The sequence below is a fragment of the Hippoglossus stenolepis genome, chromosome 18 (genome assembly GCF_022539355.2).
Source record: "Hippoglossus stenolepis isolate QCI-W04-F060 chromosome 18, HSTE1.2, whole genome shotgun sequence".
Lineage (NCBI taxonomy): Eukaryota > Metazoa > Chordata > Actinopteri > Pleuronectiformes > Pleuronectidae > Hippoglossus > Hippoglossus stenolepis.
In genome coordinates, this window is record NC_061500.1 from 12,381,768 (window position 1) to 12,403,674 (window position 21,907).

At 42.6% G+C, this 21,907-nt stretch overlaps 2 protein-coding genes across 13 annotated transcripts in view; one reads left to right on the top strand and one right to left on the bottom strand.

The window, feature by feature from the left end:
• Nucleotides 1-504: 504 nt before the first annotated feature.
• On the bottom strand, nucleotides 505-4,696 carry LOC118125940 (heat shock cognate 70 kDa protein). The gene is made up of 9 exons (XM_035185027.2): nucleotides 4,623-4,696; nucleotides 3,397-3,606; nucleotides 2,944-3,149; nucleotides 2,709-2,861; nucleotides 2,037-2,592; nucleotides 1,672-1,874; nucleotides 1,329-1,527; nucleotides 1,009-1,241; nucleotides 505-935 (listed from the first exon to the last, which is right to left on the bottom strand). The coding sequence occupies exons 2-9, from the start codon at nucleotides 3,599-3,601 to the stop codon at nucleotides 738-740; spliced, it is 1,953 nt and encodes a 650-aa protein (XP_035040918.1). The 5' UTR covers nucleotides 3,602-3,606; nucleotides 4,623-4,696; the 3' UTR covers nucleotides 505-737.
• Nucleotides 4,697-5,349: 653 nt separating this feature from the next.
• nedd4l (NEDD4 like E3 ubiquitin protein ligase) overlaps nucleotides 5,350-21,907 on the top strand; it is a 45,017-nt gene continuing 28,459 nt past the window's right edge. For 7 of the 12 annotated variants that reach the window (XM_035141740.2, XM_035141742.2, XM_035141746.2 and 4 more), the window contains exon 1: nucleotides 20,469-21,725. In XM_035141740.2, the coding sequence (XP_034997631.1) occupies nucleotides 20,625-21,725 (1,101 nt within the window). In that variant the 5' untranslated portion in view covers nucleotides 20,469-20,624. Of the gene's footprint in view, nucleotides 5,695-7,479; nucleotides 7,554-12,699; nucleotides 12,782-14,550; nucleotides 14,590-16,759; nucleotides 16,814-20,468; nucleotides 21,726-21,907 lie in introns of those variants that run through there. The other 5 variants (XM_035141748.2, XM_047344565.1, XM_035141749.2 and 2 more) reach the window with 1 other exon arrangement.

A 21,907-nucleotide genomic window follows, 5' to 3' on the forward strand; every position in this document is an offset into this window, starting at 1 on the left:
TAATTTGCCTTCAAACAATAAAAAATATGGTAATATATAATGATACATATATATTAAATAAGACGTTTATGAATAGATTTTGGACCCAGTTCTTCAGGGTAAGTGGTCTTGTGACGAGTTACAGGTGTGACATTCAAGGTGTGCATTTCTGAGCCAAAATGGGTTTAGAACAATGTTTCTTAGAAGGCGTAAGTCTAGTAAAAACAACAGCTGTGCCATTGTCCCAAACTCTGTAACAAGCAGCTACTGCTACAGATGTTCTGAGAGCAGTCACTTTTCAGAGACTAGAACGTCTCGAAGAATGCAAACAATTTAAACCAGAATTTCAGCATAATTCAAAATTTAAATCCCTCTCTTTTGAAGGAGGATGTATTAAGGTATCACTGTCTCTTAATTAGCGCAGCCAGTATAGGAACTAAATAACACTTTTGAGACAATTATAAATGGTTTCTGAGCAAAGCTTGATTTAAGTCCTATAGACAAAAAGATGGACAGAGTCAAAAAGAGGGTTTCAAGTTTATTGACAAGGCAGTGACATCATACAAAACTATGTGCGTGACTCACTGCTCTTTTGAGCCAACTACAAACTGTTCCCAGTTGTGTCAAATGATGCAATAGTGGGGTCCCAGAACCCAATTTTCTACTATAAATTACACTTTTAAGCTTGTTGTAACTTGTGCTATAAGAGGGCTAGTTTCTTAGAGCACTTTCTCAGGAGGTAGCAGCTGAGGGAATGTTTAGTCGACCTCCTCAATGGTGGGTCCATAGAATCCAGCACCAGGAGCAGCATCACCAGCTCCTCCGAAGCCACCAGGCATGCCTTCTGGCATACCACCTGGCATGCCACCGGCACTCTGATACAGCTTAGTGATGATGGGGTTGCACACCTTCTCCAGCTCCTTGCGTTGATGCTCATATTCATCCTTTTCGGCAGTCTGCAAAACAAGGACTTTCAGTATTCTGACAAATGTCATCATTAGAAAAGAAAAAGGAATGCAGAGTATTTACCTGGTTCTTGTCAAGCCAGCTGATGACCTCGTTGCACTTGTCAAAGATCTTCTGCTTATCTTCATCACTGATCTTGCCAGCAAGCTTCTCACCCTCAACAGTTGACTTCATGTTGAAAGCATATGACTCCACTCCATTCTTAGCAGACACCATGTCAAACTGGACATCATCCTCTGCCTTATACTTCTCAGCCTCCTGGACCATACGTTCAATGTCCTCCTTGCTGAGACGACCTGTCATCAAATAGGTAAGATTAGCATTCAATCTTCTGATGTTGGGATAACACTGCAGTTAAATTAGGGTGGAGTAGCATTTAATACCCTTGTCATTGGTGATTGTGATCTTCTTCTCCTTCCCAGAGCTCTTTTCAGCAGCAGAGACATCCATGATGCCATTGGCATCAATATCAAATGTCACCTCGATTTTGGGAACACCACGGGGAGCAGGAGGGAAGTCTGTCAGCTCAAACCTGCCCAACAGGTTGTTGTCTCTGGTCATGGCACGCTCACCCTCATAAACCTGTTGAAGTGTGTTCGCATACAATGTTTAAACCATGTTTGTCTACAGTTCTGTCAACTTTATTAAGCTCAAACATGCAAGGAAGGCCTCCGGGGCAGGAAACAGAGTGGCAAGAAAAATAGTCATTAAAACAGATATGCTTACCTGAATGCGCACACCAGGCTGGCTGTCAAAGTAGGTGGTAAAGGTCTGGGTCTGCTTAGTAGGAATGGTGGTGTTGCGTTTGATCAAGGCAGTCATGACGCCTCCAGCAGTCTCAATACCCAGTGACAGAGGGGTGACATCTAGAAGCAGCAGGTCCTGCACAGTCTCAGACTTGTCACCAGACAGGATGGCAGCCTGGACAGCTGTAAAGACAAAACAGCAGTTTGACATCCAGAAAATTATATTAAGTTTGACACCTAACTAGGTCATGAGTGACCATGACCGTCAGCTGCTAAAAATGTATTGATATCACAGTCCAAGTCCAAAAAACGAAGTGGTGCACATTAATTGGCTGAATCGCTTACCAGCTCCGTAGGCCACAGCTTCATCGGGATTGATACTCTTGTTCAGCTCCTTTCCATTGAAGAAGTCCTGGAGCAGCTTCTGGATCTTAGGGATACGGGTGGAGCCACCGACCAGCACAATGTCATGGATCTGTCCTTTATCCATCTTGGCGTCAAGAAGGGAATTCTCCACAGGTTCCAGTATGCGGCGGAAGAAGTCAGCATTGAGCTCCTCAAAGCGAGCCCTGGTGATGGAGGTGTAAAAGTCAGCTCCCTCATATAGGGAGTCGATTTCGATGCTGGCCTGGGTGCTGGAAGACAATGTGCGCTTTGCCCTCTCACAAGCGGTGCGCAGACGACGGACAGCTTTCTTGTTGTCACTGATGTCCTTCTTGAACTTGCGCTTGAACTCAGTGATGAAATGGTTGACCATGCGGTTGTCGAAATCTTCCCCACCAAGATGAGTATCTCCAGCGGTGGACTTGACCTCAAAGATGCCATCCTCAATAGTCAAGATGGACACGTCAAAGGTGCCACCGCCAAGATCGAAGATGAGGACGTTCCTTTCTGACTCAACCTGGAAAGGAATGAAAATTTCAAACTCTATTCAACTACCAAGAACTAGACTTGTTTTTATTTAAAACCATCAATATTGTTTAAGTATAATTTCAGTTATTTTTAAGGTTAATATACCTTCTTGTCCAAACCATAGGCGATAGCAGCAGCAGTTGGTTCATTGACGATACGCAAAACATTGAGGCCAGAGATTATGCCTGCATCCTTAGTGGCCTGGCGCTGGGAGTCATTGAAGTAGGCGGGCACTGTGACTACAGCATTGTTGACAGTCTGAAAGGAATAAAAACATAAGAATTGATTCCAAAGCATTCAAGTATTGTAGCTTTGTTTTCAAAAATATACCATAACATACTTTTCCAAGGTAGGCTTCAGCAATCTCCTTCATCTTGGTCAGCACCATGGAAGAGATCTCCTCTGGGTAGAAGGACTTTGACTCACCCTTGTACTCAACTTGAACTTTGGGGCGAGTGCTGTCATTGATGACTTTGAATGGCCAGTACTTCATATCTGATTGTACAACTGAGTCATCAAACCTGCGGCCAATCAGCCTTTTGGCATCTGTAAAAATGAATAGTTTTCTTTTTTAATCCAAAAACAAATTTGGGACAATGTGGACTTCCATTACAGAAGCCCACTCAGACATCCAAGGAAGGATTTTGGCCATCTCTGGTCTTTCGACCTCTGGTGGAAACTACGAATGGCAGGACAATCACAGTGAGGTGCTCATTAACAAGTTACCGAGGAACTGTTTGTGACAGACTCATTCTTGCCTTTTATTTAAAATATAGATGTCAGTCACTCTTACCAAACACCGTGTTGGTGGGGTTCATGGCAACCTGATTCTTGGCTGCATCTCCAATCAGCCTCTCGGTATCTGTGAAGGCCACATAGCTGGGTGTGGTCCGGTTGCCCTGGTCATTGGCAATGATCTCAACCTTTCCATGCTGGAACACACCAACACAGGAGTAGGTGGTCCCGAGATCGATGCCAACTATTATTCCCTTAGACATGATTCCTGACAGGAAAGTTGATTTGTCAATACCATGGATTACAACTGAAAGCTTATTCAGACAAAAAAAACACATATGAGACAAACAAAACACGTTTAAAAAAGAAACTCAAGTTCACTTTTAGTAGTTGTAGGCGGGAGAGTAGTCTCGAAAATTCAGCAATGTGAACAAATAAATTAACAGAAAACTATTCACCAGCAGTGTAATTGCTATAAGATTGGTTAATCATTTACACTATATACAAGTGTGGTAAATACATTGCTATAGTAGATTCCAAACAAAAATGTTAATGTGTCAATGTACCCAAAGACTGACAACACTGAAACAATGACACTGCGCTAGATCTGTATTTAAGTGAATGAGGCCTCAAGTTAACACTGACATCATTCTCGCTGGAAACTGGCTTACAACTTTAAGATGTACGAACTAACCACAAAACAAAGCAGGATATATTTAATGTTAAATCAGGTGGTCCAAACTGCAACACACTCTTTATTAGTAACATTAAAACACACGGCGATACAACAGAGGCCTTTGTTCTGAACGAGCAACTGGAAGTATGGTCATTCCCGCTGTCTTGATACCGGCTGTTCGAGAACATTCTCGAACATCCCCCACCCCCACCCCTTGTTCCCGCTCTGCTAAGTAGCTACAGTTACATAGCCCACACATTGAGCTCATGGTTACAGCCATTATAGACGCATACTAAACATAATCCTCTGTATAGTTAATCACCTATATCGCTTATGTTTGAAACCAGTTTTAAAATACAACAAGTAAATGTATTCTGATAATTTTCGTTCAGAAAATAGCGGCCATGAATGAGCAGTGTCCATAGGCCACTACTGCCATTGATACAATCGACTGATGTGAGTTTTTCTTAAATGTATCCAATGAATCTTAGTGTCTACACAGACATGAGTTGGTCTGACTGCCATAATTGAGTGGACTGTAAGCAAAATTAGATCATTGTGATGTGTCACAGCAGTAAAAAAATATCAAGAGCAGGTGAATTACTCACCTTTTTCACCGTTTCCTCCGTCAGTCAATAAGGGTAAGCTCAAATCGTGGCAGTGGTAGCTTGTAGAGGCACTTCCGGTGTCAACAGAAACTGCAACAGATATGCAAAGGCAGCTGCCTTTGGTGCCACACTGTTTAAATGCAGCGAACTTTGTTGCCACACTGTTTAAAGGCAGCGAACTTTGTGGCCACACTGTTTAAAGGCAGCGAACTTTGTTGCCACACTGTTTAAAGGCAGCTGACTCTGTGGAGGCAATTGTCAATGTCTGAGAGCAACTAAACAGTAGGACCAGGCACACTATCCATTTATATTTATTCTCCCTAGGCTGAATGTATGTATTTATTTGCTATCTTGTGTTACAAAACAGCAAAGACAGAGACTCACACAATTTTACTTTCCAATTGCATATAAACCATTTTCAGTTTTATTTACTACCATAAGTTGACTTACCCTAAGGTCCGCGGATAGTCGGTGTATAGTCAGGTCCACTGACTACACGTTTATAACACACACACACACACACACACACACACACACACACACACACACACACACACACACACACACACACACACACACACACACACACACTTCAGCTCCACGCCCTCTATATATTTTATTGTCCGATGAGGGAGCATCGGGGAATACCCGACGCACTCGTTTGGTCGACGTTAACGTCACTCACGTGTACTCGGCCCGCGATTGGCTCAGCTCGTTAGGAGGAAGTCAAGTGTCACATCGTTTCGGGGGGATCAGCTCGGAGTTGACCAAAACGATCTGTCTCACTCGGAACAATTTGGACACACTTTCTTGTTTTTTATAGATTTCCCATTTGTGTCCTGGACGGACCAAGCTGGCGAGTCTCCACGGCGTCTGGCTGACAACCCGCCCTCGAAGACCTGGTCTAGCCGTGGACTTGATCACCCGCACGGCACAGAAGGGAAAGTGGGACTTTATTGTTCAAGGCTAGCTAGCTAGCTTTGCTAAGCGGCTTGTTTTTGTCTGCACAGCTTGGATCGCGGGCTATATGGCTGCGACGTACGAGCCAATATATGGACTTTCAGAAGACGAGGTAAGCTCCATTGCTAACGACAGCTTCAACCGTGTGTGTGTTGCTGTCTCTCACACAGCCGGAGGCAGCTAACGCCAGCTTTATCCGAAGCTAACGAGCTCTTAACCAACAGTAACATTCCGTAGTAATGTCCGGGCTGCTGCCAACACCTCGCTCCTGAGGTTTACTCGCATAGCTCCAGAAACGACTGTCATACGTTGTCATATAAGCTCGAGAAACCCTGCAACATGCTGTGTGTGTGTGTGAATTACAGGGGTGCTCGTCCAGTGGGTGCTAACTTGAAGCCCTGGAGAATTTGGTTATTTTCATGTGCTGGGAGCCTGGATGTCATCACAAGCTAACCACCCTGCCAAACAATCACCGCCTCCTGTCAGTAATCAAACTTGTTCGATGGTGGGCTGACCGCTAACCGAGTTTCAAGACGTGCACATCTTCCTCCTGTCAAATGAGGTCGATATCCGGGCTTGTGTGTTGTGGTGGACTCTCCCTCCTTTACCTGTCACATCCACACTGGCGTTCATTTTTGTGGTGTGAACTAATTTAATAGTGTAAATGTTGTTTTAAATGGCAGCACGACAGTCACGAGCCCAACATGAGAGCATCACTGATATTAACACAATCATGTGCCCACCGAGCAGCTGTCACACCAGCAGCCACCTGCCCACCAGACACTGCTAATCTAGTCAGAAAGAGTAGGACTTCAGATTTTGTGGATGTACTGCAAAAAAGATTATTTTCCCGAGTCCCTTCAAGGAGGTAAATATGGGCGTTCCCACGGTTGTTGATCTTGTCTCAGCTTCCATCAGTTGGCTGATCAAGTTCACCCGGATGTAGGGGAGATTTGGAAGTTTCATGTGGCCTTTATTTATGCCAGTCATTCAATGCAACACATGGGAAATAAAAAAAAAGGCTTCTGTATTTTTTTGGAAATCAGACCAAATAATCCTCACAACTAAAGGTTTTATGTCAGTCTGCAAAACATGAAATACAGCCTTTACAGTGACTATGACGTTAATACTCAGTAACATTACACTCTCTTTACAAGGCCTTGGGTAACAGCTGGGTTGGACTGGGCTTTGACCCCCACACCCCCCACTCCCTTCTTTGCTCCATCCTCTAGCGCTTGTCATAACTAAAATTGTGACATAATTTGTTGTCAGACTTGACAAATGTAAAAAGGCGAACCTCAGAGAAGCAGCGTGTCTGTTATCTTTACTTTAGGTCTTATTTCAGTGTGTCAGAAGTTTTTTTTAATGCAGGTGAGGCTGTCGCAAATGTTTAAAAATAAGATTAACTATGGATCCCATGACGGGGAAATCCACTTGTTACAGCAGCAGATAGTTAGAGGTAGATGAAAGAGCCAGCGATAAGTACAAAATATAAATAGGCAATAAATCTAATACATACAGATGTATACATAATATAGCTGTAAAACACATGAATAGTCAAATTATGTCTGATGAGCAAATGCAAAAGACAAAAGATCCAGACACTGTTATAATCACATGCTTTTTTAATTAAGCAATGGTTTTGATTTTCAATCTTCAGGAGTGTTTTGGTAGAGATCACCATGGAGTTTTTTTTCTCCAAAGTTTTATTTTGTTGGCTTTGTCTTTAGTATTTTCAGAACTCGTTTCATTTCCCGGTCTGGCTTAAAGTTAGAGGTAATAAATAAAAGCGGATTAGTGCGGCCATGTGGTTTGAGTGTGAGATTATGAGATTGTTTTCCCATGAGTTTGATGAAACGTTTTGATCAACTGTCCCTCTCTATCTTTCTTTCTACAGAATGAAACCAGAGTGCTGCGGGTTAAGGTCATTGCAGGAATTGATCTGGCGAAGAAAGACATCATCGGAGCCAGGTGAGCATCACAGGAAACTACAAAAGTGCTGCTTTCATCAGAGCTTACGTGTTACACTATTCCGAGAAGTGTGCGGTATCCTGGTTACCTGCTGTGGGCACTGCTTGATGTCAGGTAGTCTCGCCCTACCAATGACATTGCACATCTTGCAAAACTTGATATTTTACTCTAAAGATGACATTTTTTACAACAAAAATATTTCAGCCAACAATAATGATTTGACAGGGACATTCAGTTCAGCCTCCTGCTCTTATATTAAGAGAAGCTCCTGTATTGTGTCCTTGGAGCGCACTCAATTAAATCCCCTTCACTAAATTCCTTCTACTTATGAAGACCTTGAACTCTAGTGTTAATCAATGATTACCTATCTGCTTCTCCTACTCTACTCATGACCCACTTCTATTAAAGTTTTTCCAGATAAACTGTCTGACTAATAATTATACATACCTCATAATTTCTCACACGTTTGGAGAGACGGACTTTAAACTTAAAGTTTCAAGGGTCTGTGAAGCATTACGTTCATCATGGGGCCTTTGTCTCATGCTGTCTGACCTCCTCTCGCCCTTTGTGACTCTTTGATGAAGTTTAACCCACTGTTTTTGTAACTTTCACGTGACTATGCATAATTTAGCATAAATATCAATTCAGGAACTAAGTAAAACAAATATTATGTTTGTCCAAAGTTTTTCTGTGTATCGATGCACTGTCTACAGTTACACTGCCTTTTTCATGTACATTGTTTGAAATAATTAATTTTTTTAAAGGCTGAATGAAGAGGTGCACTTAATACCTGAACAGGTTTACACATTAAATTGTAATGAAAACAGTTATAGCTTTACTGCAGAAATTGCATGCCATATGCCTAGAACAGGCTGTGTGGATATCCGGCCTGGTTGTACATTAATCTTGTAATGATATTTGGGTTTGGTGCAATCCAGTTGTCTGGGCTAGCCTACTTGACGTTTTTACACTGCACATGTCTGTAATCAGAGAAATCAAGTAATAACCATGTGTGTTAGGGAAAGGGTAACACAATTGCATTGCACAACATAACACGCGCTGGCACAGGTATGGACAGAAAAAACATGCCAGAGCCGCACTCGAGACTCCAAGCGGTTGACTAGTTGTAGGTTAAAAGATAACTTATTGACGATGTTGATGGAGATTATGGTGCTGTGGATGAATATGGAGGCCAGTCTTGGGAGATGACAGGTGAGGTGGTGAAGGCATTAACCGCCAAGCAGAGAAGAAGGACACGGAGGAAAAGAGATAAGTCGGGGAACCAGAGACAGGACGCAAAGGAGAAAAGGGTCAGGATACAGGGAACAGGTTTTGGGCCGAAAAATAACAGCAACTTGTATGAAACCAAGAGGCTCGGAGTGTAGATCTGCTGAAACAGAGGCAACATCTGATTGGTTGATAGCTTGGTATTTGTAGAGGGCTTGATTATGGTGATGATTCCAGCTCACCTGCTTCCACAAAGACAAACACAGACATTGGGAGGGACTCACTACTGAAGTGACAACAGGTTAGACAGTCACAGGCTGTGGTTGAATTGTCAATAAAATTATGCCCTATGTCCTTTCCTAACCACTTTTCTTTGAGCATGATGGAAAACGTCATGAAGTCAAAGAAAGATGTTTAAAGAGAAATCATGACTTCGGATTGTGTCTTTTGAAAGAAAAGTATAAGGGCTTACAGTTGTTAACTGACTTGAAATGTTTCTGATAGAAATTTGAAGACTATTCCTACTGTTGTTACCTCTAACAAGTATGTTATGTTTTCACCCTTGTCCGTTTGTTTGAAGATTGGTTTGCTCGTTAGTTAGCAGGATTACGCAAAAACTACTGGATGGATTATCACAAAACGTGGTGAAAGGATGTGGTATGGGTCAGGGAAGAAACCATTACATTTTGGTGTGCGGATCTGGATCAGCGTTGGATCCAGGAATATTTTCTTACTTAAACATTGTGAGATGGGGCTTTTTAAAAAAACATTTATGTTGATTTTCTCAGAGAATAATTCCTGGATCGTGATGGAAAAAAATCTGGCAGGTTTAGGGAAATGACTGTCTGCAATTTGGTGCAGATCTAAATAAAAATCCGGATCTAGTGAATTTAAATGTGGTTTCATAAAGAGGCTGTTGTGCCCTTATATGCACTGTAGGTACTGCATTGTGTGTGAGCCATGAGAAAGCATTAGATTGTCAAAGAAAAACCCTGGTACCTTTTTTAATACTGTGTAGTAGAGCTGCTCACATTCCAGCGTGCATGTTTTAGCATGCCGATACCTCTCCAGCAGGATAGCTCGACTAGGTCAGGAGTAAAATGAACAGTAATGAAGAAACACTGAATGATGTCTGGATGTGTGGGCACAGGAGACTGTGCTGACTTGGCAGTCTGTCCCCTCGGAAGATGCTCAGACGGTGCCGGATTGCTCTTTTCTTCTTTTCGCTTCCAAAGCCGTCCCTGTTGCTGCTGCGTTCTGTAATGCAGCTGCTTTGTTCCATTGTGTTCTGCTTTGCTGTTTAGGACTGAATGAAAACACCCCAAGGTTTTGTTTTTGATGTTTTTAGTGAGGTGTAGATACAAAGTCAACGAACTGCCATGCAAACAACAAATGAGCCGAGCCACCATTTGAATCCAGCGTCCTGCCACGCTCGCTTTTCATCTCATAGTGTTGACCTGAAGTGGCCTGTCTGTCTCGCTCAGTAGGTTTGTTTTTTGATAGAGGGAAGGAGACGTGAAGAAATCTCACTGCAGCACAGATACAGTAGGCCCATTGTATTTTGTTTAGTCACAGCACATCACACAAACACACACAATTAGAGGCTGTGGGGATCCTTAAGACGTTAATTAGCAATAACGCCAGTTTTTCCAGGGGGGTTGCTTGCAGATAATTTTTTAACCATTCCCAATTCATGTGCTGTTTTCCTCTGCTCCCTCTCAGTTGGCTCCTTTGTCTGATGGTACGGCCAGGCTCTAACTGGCAGGCGAAATCAATTTTTTACCGTATCCATACTGAAATTAGATTACTGGTTATATCAGGGCTGGATGGCAAAGAAAAATCCCATGGAAATTGATTATGGCAAATCCGATTTAAAACATCCATGGCCCTTAGTTTGAAATGTGATTCAAATTCAATTTTAAACTTTGAGTGTTAATCTAGCCCCTGCAATCAAACTGTCATTTATGAGACACATAACGCCAACGTTTCCCAGAGAGCATGGGAAAAAACTCACTGTCCTAGTATAATCTGGGATGACTGACAGATGTGTTGGTGTTAAGAATTAGACAATGTTTAATGCTTTACATCCACACCGGAGAAGCACGAAATTCTCTACATTATGTTATGTATTTATAAAGAACATTGATAGACGTTATCTAAGGGCCGACAGAGAAGTGTAGCATTATGGGTAAACTGACATCACTGAAAAAGACAGATGATTATTCAGTCAAGTGATTAATTAATTGGCAGCCATTTGGATCAATTCAATCTAAACATTTTCATCAAAATTGATATTTAAAGGTGCTGTATGCAAGTTTTTTCTATCGCTGCTTGCTTAGCAATAACAGCTGTTTACTGGGAGTTCAACATCAAACTTAATTCCTTTACACAGTAGGATTTGTCTTTAGAGGTGGAAAGCAATACCAATGTCAACTCTTGTCATGTTTCTATTTCTATTGCTTCCTTTAGTGTCCAGTCTGCCGTCAGCCTAACATGAGAGGATGAAGAAGTAGCACTTCCACAGTGGGCGTAGTCTAACCTGTTGTGTTGTAAACGTAACAGCTCTTGCTATGTAAACAGTTGTTAATGCAAATGTTGACTCGGGATAGCAAAAAAACGACTTTATTGGGTTTTGGTCAGATGAGACATTTTACACCAAAAAATGAATCCCAATAAATGATCCATATAACTCTACTAAATCTTAGTCTGGTATTATATTACACTGAGTCTGTATAAATATGTCAATATTTTGATATGAAAATACACTACATTTACTGTGAAAAGTGTGATATACATTGTGATAGAGTGTGGTTGGATCAGACTTGCCATGTTGTGTTCTGCCTCAGCAGGAGTCAGGCAGGTTAAGTTTGCGATCCACTTAACGCTACTGAAGTACTTGAGCACCAGCTGCTCTCAAAAGTCACCTCGCTTCATCCCCTCCATTATCCATTCACAGCCTTCACTTTAATAATGGTGATTTTTCTGCATGAAGGTTATTAAATACGAGTATATTCCATAATCGGGCGTAAATTCAGCTGCTGTTTTTATTGTTGACAGTGCTTCTTTATTTCTTCACATCACACCTGCTGTACACATTCTACAAAAAATCTATAAAAATTCTGTAACAAATCGCATTTTGTTATGAGTTTTGTTTTCCACAGTTTATTTAACTGTAAAATGCTTTATGTTGGCATGTGTTGAGATACTCTGTCATCACAGGAGACAGACTTGTGAGGAGTTTTTCTTCAAAGGGAGATTTTGGAAAGGCCATAACTTGACACTGTACCTGGCGGGGCCTGTAGAGGATGAGATCACTCGAGTAATTGGTCAGCCAGGTGAACAGTGCAGCTCTGCCTTTCTATACCGAACCCGCAGGAGATTTCTGCCCTGTCAGCACCTGCGAATTTACCAAATGGCTATGATAAGATAGCACAGTCACAAACACTCTGTTTACTATTTGCTCTGCTGACCTCAAAATGTTTTTCAATTTCTATTTTTAGCACTCTGCTTTGCCAGTAAGACATTATAGCCTTATCTCACAATACCCAAATGCAAGCTGTTTTTATCTGCTGGGCTGTTACTTTGTCAGATTCAGAAATCAGCTCTAGGAACAAGCAGCGTATTCGAATTTAACCGAGCAATATTTTGTTGATTTAGAAAAGGGGAATCCCCATAATTAATGCTCATTCAGATCAAATATTTTGTAGTCGGATATTACCTGATAATTATGTTTATTCTCACCAATTGGAAAATGTCATTTTGGTATTGAAACTGGAATTTATGTATCCAGTTAGTATCCACACCAGGGAAAATATCATCTGTATATGTCAAAATATTTTGGTTTAGGTTAATATTCATCTGAATTTTGAATTTCAATCACTGGCTTTTTTTTAAAAATTCCTCTGTTTTGTTTCTACAGTGATCCATATGTCAAACTTTCCCTCTATGTTGCGGATGAAAACAAGGAGCTTGCCTTAGTCCAAACTAAAACCATTAAAAAGGTGAGTCCAATGTTACAAAACTAACTTTGAACTAAGCTGCGTATTTCTACTCCTACATGTGTCGTGCTCAATGAACTCTAATGTGTTTTGCTTGCACCATTATCAGATTGGCCACTCCAGCAACAGTAATCTCCTCCTACACTAGGACCACACACTTAAATGTGACTTTGCTCACTCTCCTTTTTAAGACACAGGATCAGGATCACCAGATGCTTCTAATACCTCCCCCACCACTGCCACCACCTTTCCTTAAAATACAATACAATACAATACAATGCAACTTTATTAATCCCGAGGCAATTTGGTTAAGGGGAAAAAAAAACAAGATACAGACATGCACTAAAACAATAGCAAACAACACCGATAAATCAAAGTCATAATATCATATTGAGACAGAGGGAAGCCACAGGATGACTTTAGACGGCAGCGCTTCCTTTTCCTGTGCAGGAGCGTCTAGAGGGAGACATCAGGAAAGCTCTTTTACCCCAGTGGCCTACTTTAGGGTGGGAATCTGTTCACAGCAGGGGGAGCTATTACTTACTCATAGAGTAAACTCCTTTAAGATTGTATCTTAATGTCAGCGGGATGTGGTTTTGATCAAAATCTAGATTTTAGTCGCCAAAATAGTGGAATATTTGAGGATATATATATTAAAAAATAAAGTCAAATGTGTTCTGCACTACATCTAATTCACTTTCCAAGATTGGGATTAAGACAAATGCATAGTTTCTGCTTCATGACTCTGCAACTAGCTCCTTATTTCTTAGTAAATTCCTCCTCTCCTGGTAGTGACTGATAGTTACATGTAGCAGGCAGGCCAACCTCCTGCTGCAGTCAGGCGACTCAGGCCTCCACGCAGGCAGACATATGCTGCCAGTGGCCATGCTTGCCTTATAGGATATAAATAGCTGACAATGCACTGCTATGTGGAGCAGAAAAAGAAGCATCCCTGCTTCGCCTCTTCCGTGGGTTCTGTGTGTGTCTTTAAGTGGGACACCTTTGATGGAATCTTTGTTGTTGAAGCTAAGAGTTTGGCTTGTGGCAAAAAAGCATGAAAAATGACAAAAAAAGAAGAGCCGTTCTGAGGAGAACATCAGTAACTAGACGTCACCCTGTGCATTTACCAAATGCTGATATTTAGCATACTTTTCTGCATGAGGTCTTCATTTCCTCAAGGCGAATTTGACATGTTCTAGTGTTGAATTGGCTTATTGTCAAGGGGCAGTGGGTTCAGTTGTAATTCTGATGTCTCAGCAGTTGTTTTAACAGAGACGTGATTTGTATCGCTGCCATAAAACGTTGCAAAGTGTTTATTAATCAGAGTGACTTGTGAGAATTAAGGCTTCGTTGACATTCCAGTGTTTAAGTGGTCTCAATCACAGAAGGAATTTTAATGAGAAGTGTCACAGAGCTCTCAGTTTAATAAAATACCGAGTGTGTGTGAGGCACGAAGAAGCAAGTGTGCGCATCCACGTACTGAGCCGATCCGTCCAGAAAGTGGGTGAAAATCCTCACGGCTGTTGGGCTGCTAATCTAGGGCCTAATGCCAATCACTGGGACATGTTCGCTCCAAACTTCCTCCAACAACATAAGAGGATCATTGACGCACACAACTGAGCCTTATTTCTCACTTGGGCTCTCTACTTTCACTCTGAGTTGGATAAGTTTCATACATCTGTGCAAACCAGTCATGATGTTCACTGTGCTTTAACACATACTTCATATATTTGTGTCCTAACCAATATCTTTTTTTACTTTGTGTTTTTTAGACCCTCAATCCCAAATGGAACGAGGAGTTCTACTTCAGAGTGAGTTCATATTTGAAAAAGTCTTTGTAAATGTCCCAGTCTTTTTAGTGTCCTTCACTGCGACAGTGTGTTATTTGCTTACCCTAGAGTGGTGGTGTTACAGTTGTTAATCTTTGGTTGTAGTTTAAAGGGGACATAGCATGCCCATTTTACCACAAGTTGATATGGTTCCTTGGGGTTTTAATGAAATGTCTGTAACATACTTTGGTCAAAATACCACAAGGATCATATAAAACAGCACCCTTTTTACCCTGTATAAAACAGCCCTCCACAGAGTGACCTGTTTTGAGTGCCTGTTCCTTTAAATGCTAATGAGCCAGCTCCCCCCTCCCCCCTCTCCCCCCACGATTTTAAACGATATAAATTACATATTTTATATGATATAAATTATCAAATATGCATCCCATACTTTGTATTCCCCTTGTTGTCCTGGAGTTTTAATTTTCCCAATCACATAATTAAATGTCCCCCTCTGCCCATCCACTACAAGCACACAAGCAGACAGACAGAGAGAGAAAGAGAGGGGTGGGGGGGGGCTATGAAGACCATCATTTACCCCCGAACCCCGACATTCAACGGGTATATACATCAACCGGAGCGGCGCTTCCGCGTCCGGTGTACCCCGGCGTAACTACTGTAACCCGGCGTAACTACTGTAACCCGGCGGAACTACTGTAACCCGGCATACAGTAGAGCTGAACACTGCGGAAGTCTTCCACACAGCTGGCAGTGTGGAAGACCGCTGCGAGGCAGCGCAGCGCCGTTCTCCAGCGCGCAGCCGCCTGGCTGTTCACACGGGACGAGCATTTCTCCGCGCTGGTCAGCCCCATAGACTGTATATATAAGGTCAGCCCGCGATTCTGCTTTCTCCGCTTGTTGTTGTACCCGTTGAATGTCGGGGTTCGGGGGTTACAGTAGCGCTGAACACTGCGGAAGTCTTCCACACTGCTGGCTGTGTGGCGCTGACACAAATTCCAGCTCACGCACGGGAGAGCGAGCGGTCGCTCCCGAGCAGCTGCTGCAGCCTCCCAGTCCCAACGATCCAGACAAATGCCACATGTGAGTGAATCGCGGGCTGACCAGCGGAGAAATGCTCGTCCCGTGTGAACAGCCCGGCTGCGTGCTTGGGAACGGCGCTGCGCTGCCTCGCAGCCTCCGGTGTAAACCCGGAAGTAACGAGTGTGGGGGGACGGGGACGGGGGACGGGGTGGGCCAAGACCATGTAGGGAGACTTCCAGTTCCTTGTTACGACACAATACCCAGGAAGCGCAATCGAGTCGCTCAAGCATGACGTTTCTGACTTAGAGGAACTATAACAAAACGCGCGAGTGTTTTTTCCCCAGAGTTTTTGGGTTGGTAGACATGCCAGATACCCACATTAACCTGTAGAAGCACTAACAAAGTGGAATTTGCATGCTATGTCCCCTTTAACTGAGAGCTGAGTTCCACCTCCTGTGCCAGTGTAATCAGACAGACCATATTAAACTTTACAAGCTCAGCCCCATGCACATGATTTCTCCTCACTTATTACATGTTAATAATTACAATTCAGCGCTGTGTTAAAAAGTTGGCACTTTTTCTAAAAATCAAGTTTGGACAAATTTGACATAACACGAATATATTCGAAAATTGAATCCGCTTGTCTGTTGTGACTCCTCCTCTGCCTCACCTGGGTGGAAGGCCAAAGGAAATGTTGAATTTGTTGCGATTTGGACACGTGACACGTTTAATAATTATTAAACGGTCAACCGGCACTATGAAGCATCGGTGGCTGGGACTCAACACAAGTGATTTTGTTGATCAAAACAACAGTGCGTTTGCAACATGTCCAGTTCAGGGTTCTGCGTACTGAGTCGAGCTCCACTCAAGTTAGAATAAACAGGTGAACAGCTCAGCGGTGGTGCAACTTCATTGACTGAGTCCTGCAGCCGTGGCTCCATTACTGCAGGTCACTTTTACAGTTACAGAAAGAAAACTGCAACCAGCATTACCGAAGGAAATTTAAAAAACAAATTATGTATACTGTATATATTATGTATACAAATCTATTCAAAATAGAGCAGGCAGCTACCTACCAAAGTGTTTGCATGTACATCTGCATTGGCTTTGCCACATATCCACTGGATGACTGCTGTTCCTCATCTCCCCTGTTATTTTGTTACCAACACAGGTGTGTCCGCAGAATCACAGGCTGCTCTTTGAGGTGTTTGATGAAAACAGATTGGTAAGCCTCACACTTCATAACCTCTTACCCTTCACTCCCTCTGTTGCTTATATGGCACTGTATGTATTTATTTTCAGTCTGTTTTGACAGCTCTCACCAGAAGTTGATTTATTTAGTCACACCCACTGCACACCTAACGTCTGCTTTAATTTACTTCATGCAATGTTTGTATATGTGTTATGTTTTTGTATTGTAATATATTATATTTTGCCAGTGCAACATCTGGTACCACCAGAGAAAATATGATAATTTTAATGCATTTCATTCTCAGTCTGACACATTGCCAGAGTCAATATCACATGATTTCAGCTGTAGGCTCAGGCCACATTACAAGCAAGAGAAATAAACTGCAATGGGCAGAGGCTGTGTACGGCTTGTTTTTCTGCAAGTTTCATTCCTTTGCTTAAAGACGGTAGTCCACTACCAAATCGTACATACCTCTTATGTCAAGTTTCTCAGATTTCCCTCACACAGAAGATAATCCCAGTTTTCTTGTAAAAATTACAAGAAAACTGTTGCATGCTCCTAGTTGCCATAACAACTACATTCAATGTCTGCACAATTGTTAAGTGTTAGAGTAATTAAAACACAGCACGAGGAGGTCTTGATAATCAATTCCCTTTCTGAAGAGCTGTGTGAAGTGATTGTTGACATTATTTAGAAATTATTCAGGTGAGAAAGCAGAATAGAATTTAGCACTGTTAAAGGCTCCTCTGTAACTCTTGGGATCTGGAGTCTGTAAAACACGACCTAGCCCAAAGTAGAATAGGTCCTCTTGGCTGGATAAGGCACATTCTGTCTGTTCCTCACAGCTCAATAGCTACTGCTATCATACCCTCCGTGGGAGTTTGAAAGGTTTCAGCGTGGGGAGTGTCTTTTTGAAACATTACTTTCTGTACTTGTCCTGATAATTTAATCAGGTGAAAACTGTTTTTTTAATAATTAATATATATTATATAATTATACATTTTATAATTTTTTCTCAGTCAGGTCTTCTGTATGATTCTAAAATCCGAGCCAATGTACATTGGTGTGTGTTCTGCATGCATGAATCACTAGATCTCAGCCTGTGAAGAAAAGGGCGGCTCTAATTTTCCTCTAAGTACAGTGGGAGCTCTTTGTTGCAGTATAGAAGAGGAGGACACAAGAAAGCACAGCACAGGCAGCCTGAAGCCTTAAGCTTGTTCTCTCCTTATATGTCCGAGGAGGTGCTATTCTGTGCATACCATCTCTAGGTGCATACCAAGGCAGCTCCTCCACCACTGGCCAGTATTTCTTTGAAGGGGTTGTTTGTTCTCCTGCATTCATTAATTTATGGTTTATTTGTCAGATGAGATGAATGATTGACTGAGCTTGTGCTTCATGCAGCATGTATGATAGATTGTGGTTTACCAGTACCAATGATCTACATGCTCTAAATCTCATCTAATGTAAGTCTCTGCAAAATATCACACGGCTAAAAATGAGGCTGAAAGTTGCAAATATAAAGGTTGAAGAAGTTTACAATACAGTGAAATGCTTTGTTTGTAGCAGGCATGTTATGTCATTTGGCAAACTGGGATGGCTGCCATTAGACCACACATTGGTATTTTGTTTCTTTTATACAGAACATTCTCCATAACATTTCATGCACCCTTTTATTGACTGTGCCTAACACTGTAGGCAGTGTATCAACACTAAGTGTAACTGGCTCCCGAGCCACGATTTCTTTCTGCACTTCTTTTTTTCCCTTTGGCTATTTCTCTGTCTCCAGTCGATATCATCAGTTTTTTCCTTTATCCCCATTGTGGTACACAGTCATTGGCTTGGCTGTCAGCTTGTTGCTTTTGATACAGGGTAAACCACAAGTCAAATCAGTCATAGAATTTGGAACAAGGCAGCCACTTTTTTGGAAGACATATCTCTGTAAGGCCAAATTATCATGAGGACTTTGTTGATTCTATGCATGGAGGCCAACAACTCCCCCACTAACCTTTTCCTCAGGGCAAAGTCGCCTAAAACCCCCATTTTCACATGCCTATACACTGGTGAATCACTAGGCTTGTCTCGGAGGATAAAGCCCTCTCATGAATGTACAGTTTGCAATTGAAATGCCTCTCTCAGTTTTATCTCTGACTGAAGCCAAATAACATTACAAGTGCTTAAGAATAAGCTTTCCAGCATTGCAGACGAGGATGACAGCTGAGTCGTATCTTGGGTGGTTTTTTGGATGCAAGCAGAGTGACCTATAAATCCACCAGACAGTTAAGTGTTTGGCTGTGTATGGTAGACGGCGGATGTCTATTCTGTTTGAAGCAGACTTGGATATCATTCCCCAGGGAAGGCTGTGCTCTTTGCCTTATCAAAGCTGCAATCTGTCAGATATGCTCTCCCCACCCTTCCAATTTTCACTGGTCCATTTTTAGCAACAACTTCCTTATGCTTCTTTTTTTTCTTTTTTCCAAGCTGTGAGAACTAAGACAATTATCTAAATAAGACACTAACATGAGTTTTCACAGCATTTTTTAAGATCGACGTATGGCAGTTAGGCGCCCGGATCAAGTGTTAACAAGTGGTAGGATGTAATCTTGTTGTGAATCATAATCAGACTATGCTCTGTAACATGTAGCCGGGATTATGAATGGAATATTCTATTAGCAACTCATGTAAACATTATTATAGAAATTATGTCTTATTCAAATTAAAGTTAATAGTTGGAATGTCCATGTAAACGTAGTCATTGTATGTGTTTTGTTTGCAGCAGCATTTATGGAAATGTTCATTCTTTCCTTTCTACTTTTCCTTTTCTCCATGGGCCATGACAAGATGATTAGTCAGATCAGTAACAGCAGAAAATGTGATGTTTTGGCCTTAAATCTTTATAGTGATTAAGAGATGTTTGTTTGTGCACTGTGAGTCCGCACTGTGAGTGTAGGAGGTAAAGATCATATTTACCTATTATGATTAAATATATAAAGTATTTTTCAGTAGTCTAAATGATGAAGACTTTTTCAAGAGGTAGAAAAACTGAGCTGCACTAACTTAGGCTGCATTTTTAGGCTAGAGAATGAAATGGTAGGTAACGTTAATAGTAAACTATTGGGGTTGTAAATGAGTAGACTGTGTACAACTTGGAGTGGGGACATTGATGGGAGGGGTGGAGGTAGATAAGTGGGCAGGGGTTTTAAAGAGATCATGTGAACAGAGGGAGGGCTGGACAGGGGTAAGTAGGATGTGTTTGCGGGGCCAGTTGGCACTTGAGGGCAGCACGAGGTTGTAAGAGGAGGTGTAGGGGCCATTTGTAGTCACGTGACTGACAGGCAACCCACTGTCACCTCGGAAACCAGGAGTGCCGGCCTCTCTTATCCAATCATGTCAGGAATGCTGGCCGTCACTCAGCTCAGGCTATTTCTGCTGTCTGTCGCTAGTGCTTGGTAGTGCTAAGAGTCTGGCATATAGGGATCCTTCTTTTTTTGTTTTTCCCCCTCACCCTTCCCCTCTTTAGCCTTCTCTCTGCCACTCCTTTTAGTGCGTAGCGTAGAGTCTTCAGCTCTTTTACAGTGGCTCTTTGGTTTCTTGTGACTTCTTGCCTCCTTACAGTTTAGTGTGGGAGGAAAGTTGCGGAAGAGACTCGAACCGGGTGGGAGGGAGGGGGTGAGGGAGGGGGTGAGGGAGAGTGGAAGAAAAAAGGGGATCAGTCATCTAGCCAGCCAAAGGAGAGAAGTAGGCGACACTAAGAGACAGAGACGGGAGCCAGAGGAGAGAGGAGGAACCAAGGAGCCAGTCAGAGAGAAAGTGAGAGGGACCGGGAGCTGTGGGACGTTAGGTGAAAATGGCACAACGTCTGCGTTTGTACTTTGGATCAGGCCGCAGTAACACAGCCCCGGAGATACTGGAAGGAGACTGTGAGGACCACGACAACGACGTGGTTACACCGCTCAGCATGCAGCCACCTCAAGAATCAAGGCCTTCTCTAGTGCAAACTGCACAGCGCGTCCCACCAAGGGCTTTTGGTTCGCTCTCTGAGCCTTTGCTTAAACGCAGCTCCTCCATGTTCATACCCCAGCTTGCTGCCTACACTGACCCACGGCCCACTAAGAGCTCCTCCATGCAAATCTCCCTGCAGCGTTCCAATGGATCAAGTAATGGAGATTCCATTGGCCCTGCGGATGATATCCCGCCACCTAGTTATACTCCTCCAGGACCTGCGCCTGCCTATACTGAACCACAGATTCAAACAGATGTTCCACTACATCCGCCTCCTCCATACTGCAGCCCGGCTTCTTTCAACTCGCAGACTTCTCTGACGGAGCCGAACTTGTCCAAACGCAGAGTCTTTAGTATTGGTTCAAATGAACATACTGTGTACAGCAAAGGACAACCTGGTATCAGTGTTGGTGGAATTTGCATCCAGAGGAACTCCCCTGATGGTTCTGATGTCCAGCATTTCAGAATCCTTCCTTATGGTGGTACTGGCTGGTCCGTCCAGCAGCAGAGCTCAGACCATTGCTCTGGTGTTAATGGTGGAACAAAGAGATTAGTGTTTCAGCTCCAGCAAAATCAGGACCAGGACCAGAGCCAGGGTGCTGCTGCATCACCGGAAGAATGCACAGATGATGGCCATGCCAGCTTAAGGGCTGGCCGTGCGGTCCGTTACCCCAAAATTCGACTGGAGAGAAGGTCATCTTATCAGAGGCTGCTGCTGGAGAATCAACATCAGAAAAGTGGCGCAGATAGCCAAGCTATAGAGGAGACCCAAACAGACATGGAGACACAGAGAATGGAAGCAAGAAACAGATCCAATGGTTGTACTTTCAAAATCAGTGGAGATACTCCTCGAAGGCAGCCTCATTTCAAGATATATTTTACCTCGGGTGGAGGGGGAGATCAGGATGTGAACCTTTGCAATGATTCCACGAGGAATAATCCGAAGGTAAAGATCTCTTAAAAGGTTTATTTGGACTGTTAGTCTGTGTCAAAAAATTTGGATGAGAAAGTTTTTAAAAGGAAAAAGATTAGATTGTATTGTTTCTGGGTTAGGGTTAACCCTAAACCAACTGTGTTGGAATTATGAACACTGCACAGAACTAATTTTTTTTGTCTCAATGTTATGGA